At 48.1% G+C, this 3562-nt stretch overlaps 1 protein-coding gene across 3 annotated transcripts in view; it reads left to right on the top strand.

Moving 5' to 3' along the window:
* The first annotated feature begins 626 nt into the window (after positions 1-626).
* Positions 627-3562, top strand: part of TUBGCP4 (tubulin gamma complex component 4) — a 54999-nt gene continuing 52063 nt past the window's right edge. The window contains exons 1-2 of one of the 3 annotated variants that reach the window (XM_075069780.1): positions 627-814; positions 887-1015. In XM_075069780.1, the coding sequence (XP_074925881.1) occupies positions 737-814; positions 887-1015 (207 nt within the window). In that variant the 5' untranslated portion in view covers positions 627-736. The remainder of the gene's footprint in view (positions 815-886; positions 1016-3562) is intronic. The other 2 variants (XM_032768623.2, XM_032768622.2) reach the window with 2 other exon arrangements.

Below are 3562 nucleotides of genomic sequence, written 5' to 3'. Positions count from 1 at the left end.
CAGGTCCCCACCCCCCACCCTACGCTCTGAGGCACCCCCCCTTGCCCCAGCTCACCCCTGCCTCGCCTCCATCCCGAGCATGCCGTCAAGCCTGGGAGGCAGGAGAAGTGAAGCAGCCACCACGTGCTTGGGGAGGAGGCAGGGCAGGGGTGAGCTGGGGTGGGGAGTTCCCCTGCGTGCCGCCACCCCCTTACTTGCTGCAGGCGGCCCTCTCCGCGCTCCCCTGCCCCAGCTCCCTCCGCCTAAATGCCGGTGGTGAATGGGGTGGCCCAAGATCCGGCTGCCACCGTTGCTGCTGAAGAAAATGGCACCCCCCCCTCCCCAATCCTAGTGCCCTAGGCGACCGCCTAAGTCACCTAAATGGTTGCACCGGCCCTGGTTCCCATGCTAAGTAAAAATAAAGTCCTTTTCCCCCAGAGGATCCTCTCACCGGCGGGGTGGCCATGAAGGCGGTCAGGACAGTCCCCACACAGGCTCTGTCACTGTGGAGATCGCCCACAGCCCGGGGTCCTTCGCAGGGCAAGCGGGTGCTGAACTGCTCTTACGCACGAGCCTCGGTCTGGAACTACACTTCCCAGTGGCCTTTGCGGAAGCAGCTTTTCCCTTCGGGCTGTGAGAGGAGCTGGACTACACTTCCCAGTGGCCTTTGCGGGAGCAGCGGAACTACACTTCCCAGCGGGGTTGCGGAGCTTGCTGGGCGCGTGGAACCGAGCGGCCGCTGGTTCCAACTCCCAGGATGATTCACGAGCTGCTCTTGGCGCTCAGCGGGTACCCCGGGGCCGCGTTCACCTGGAGCAAGAGAAGCGGCCTCCAGGTACCACCCGGCCCGGGCCCCCCGCCTCCTCCCCCCATTACCCCGCGCTCACCCGGCTTCGCTTCTCCGCAGGTGTCCCAGGAGCTGCCGTTCCTGCACCCCAGCGAGAGCAGCGTCTTGAACCGGCTCTGCCGCCTCGGCACCGACTACATTCGCTTCACTGAGTTCATCGAGCAGTACACGGGCCACGTGCAACAGCAGGTGCGGGCGGGCCGAGGGGCTGAGTTCTCCCTTCCGGGGGAAGGCCACGCTCCTTCTCCATCCCCTGAGCCCTCAGTGGTGTCAGGACTCAGCTGCCTGCGGGGTGTGTGGGGGAGTGGCCCCTACCTCTCACACCAGTCTGGATGTGCCTGTAATTAAACTCCATAATACTCCGATGATTGTGTATAAAATGTGAGGCCTAGGGTAGGCCTCACATTTTTAACTTGTTACCCTTCTAGAAAATAGTCCTTCAGTTTGCTAATGTGCAATAAACAAACCCATCACATTGCGTTTCCAGAAAGATCTGCCCAATGAGAAAGACAAAGCCCACTTCAACAGTTCCCTGAGCACCCAGCCTCTCCTTTGAAGTCAGTGGGTGGTGCTTGTACCAGGGCTGAATTAGGTCTTAAGCCTCCAAAATGAAAGGATAGAGAAACTTATAGCTAAACTTAATTTTTCAAAGCAAAATCTATTAACTAAGCTGCCTCAGGGTGGGACAATATTGCTATGAAAAAATAGACTTCAGAAAGGACAAAATTGCTGTCTCTCCGCAAGACTTTAAAATTATCCATGGAAAAAGCTTTCCCAACTTTACTTACTCAGTAACTCATTATTGTACTATAGAACTACTTTCTGTAAGAAGTAATAGCTCCTACTCTGAAATTTATGCCACTATGTTTTTACTCTTTCAGGTTAGGTTCACACTAAAAATAGCATTGTGAAACCCTCTCTAGTTGTATTTTAGACTTGTACATTTAGAGTAATGAAATTTCAGTAAACAATTAAAACTCAATTTAGGTAGTAATCTTAAAAATGTATTCCTTCTTGCTGTGGTTTACATACCTCACTGCTCTGTTTAAATAACTTATTTGGAAGTGTCTAGAATGGGGAGGTAGAAAGAGCAAAGATGTGAAACCACAGGATGAGTGCATTGGAGATATGAGGTGAGGGGACATGTAGCTCTCTGTCTTATGCAGTGGGTACTCTTCCATAACCAGTTGAACTGTGAAGTCTGTATGGTCCCTCTGAGGCACACTTTCTCTTCCCCTCAGTCAAGGTCACTCAGCTTGCTTCTCTCTGCATTTGTGCATCAGCCTAGCCTGCTCCTGAAGGCTGATGCTGTCTGCATGGAGCAGCTCAGTCTCGTTTAATGGAATGGATTAAAAGACTTGTAAGCATAAATTTGGATAGAGCTGCAGAAATCTAAGTAGAGGCCCTCTGTGCTCATTGAAGCCTTCACTGCAATGGAACAAACAACCAGGTTGTAGAAATGAGAATGTCAGAACAAAGGGAATGACAAAGGATATTAGACGGGTAGGATTACTTTGTCTTGATAAAGCTTATTAACTTGCATTTTCATTCTAAACACCAGGGTCCCATTTCAGCCTTTGAGGTCCTAAAAAAAAATTAATGGAGAAAGCTGGCAGTCTTGGAGACTGCAGTCCTTTAGCCACACAATAGGTACCGCCCAGAAAATGTGGTACAAACTTTCCTCCATATTTTCCCTTACCAGTGTATCTCAGTCTTGAACTGGATTAACTACCTACAGTGCTAAGAAAAGATTTTGGTCTTCATGGTCCATGCAGTCTTAATTGGTCGTCAAGATACTCCTTTTCGACTAATTCATATGTGTTAAAGCCAGAAAAGACCACTGTGTCTCTAATCTCATTACTTACATAACATGGATTATAGAATTTAACCCAGTGATTTCTGCATTGAGCTAGAGCAGATCTTTTTAGAAGTCCGTGATGAAGAATCCACCACGTCCCTTGGTAATCTGTTTCAGTGGTGTATTACCCTTTCATTAAAAAATTGCATTTCTCTTCCTTTTTGAACTTTGCTGACTTCAGCTTCTAGCTACTGGATCATGTAATGCCTTGGTCCACGAGTTTAAAGAGCCTTCTATTATTAGTTGCCTTCTTGCTGTGTAGGTAACTATAGACTGATAGAGTTGTCTCTTAAATATCTCTTTGATAAGCTACTTGAATCAGTTTCTCTCTAGCTTTTAATATTAAACCAGAGTTTCTAGACCACATCTTTTTTTAAAGTGGATACCATAACAGGACACTGTACTGCAGTAGTGGGCTCACCAGTGCCATGTATAGAGGCAATATTACCTACCTACTTCTGTGCCTCATTCCTGTGTTAATACATCCAAGTATTGTTAGCCCTTTTTGCAACAGCATTGCATAGAGAGGTCATGTGCAGTTGGTTATCTACAACGACCCTCCACATATTTTACAGAGACACTACTTTCCAGACAATTTCACATCTTTCCCACCTTAGCCAAATTAATTGGGAGGGGGAGAGAGGGAAGAGGAGACTGATGGGGGAGAAACATACATATGCATGCCAAATAGCCTCTTCTAGCAGGGAAGAGAGAAGAGCAAATGACTCATGATAGGGAATAGCCAGCATGGATTTGTAAGGAACAAATCGTGTCAAACCAATCTGATCGCTTTCTTTGATAGGATAACAAGTCTTGTGGATAAGGGAGAAGCTGTGGATGTGGTATACCTAGACTTTAGTAAGGCATTTGATACGGTG

Source organism: Chelonoidis abingdonii, chromosome 9 (assembly GCF_003597395.2).
Source record: "Chelonoidis abingdonii isolate Lonesome George chromosome 9, CheloAbing_2.0, whole genome shotgun sequence".
Taxonomy (NCBI): domain Eukaryota; kingdom Metazoa; phylum Chordata; order Testudines; family Testudinidae; genus Chelonoidis; species Chelonoidis abingdonii.
Note: the sequence above shows the minus strand (reverse complement) of the source record. Positions and strands in the feature narration are given on the sequence as shown.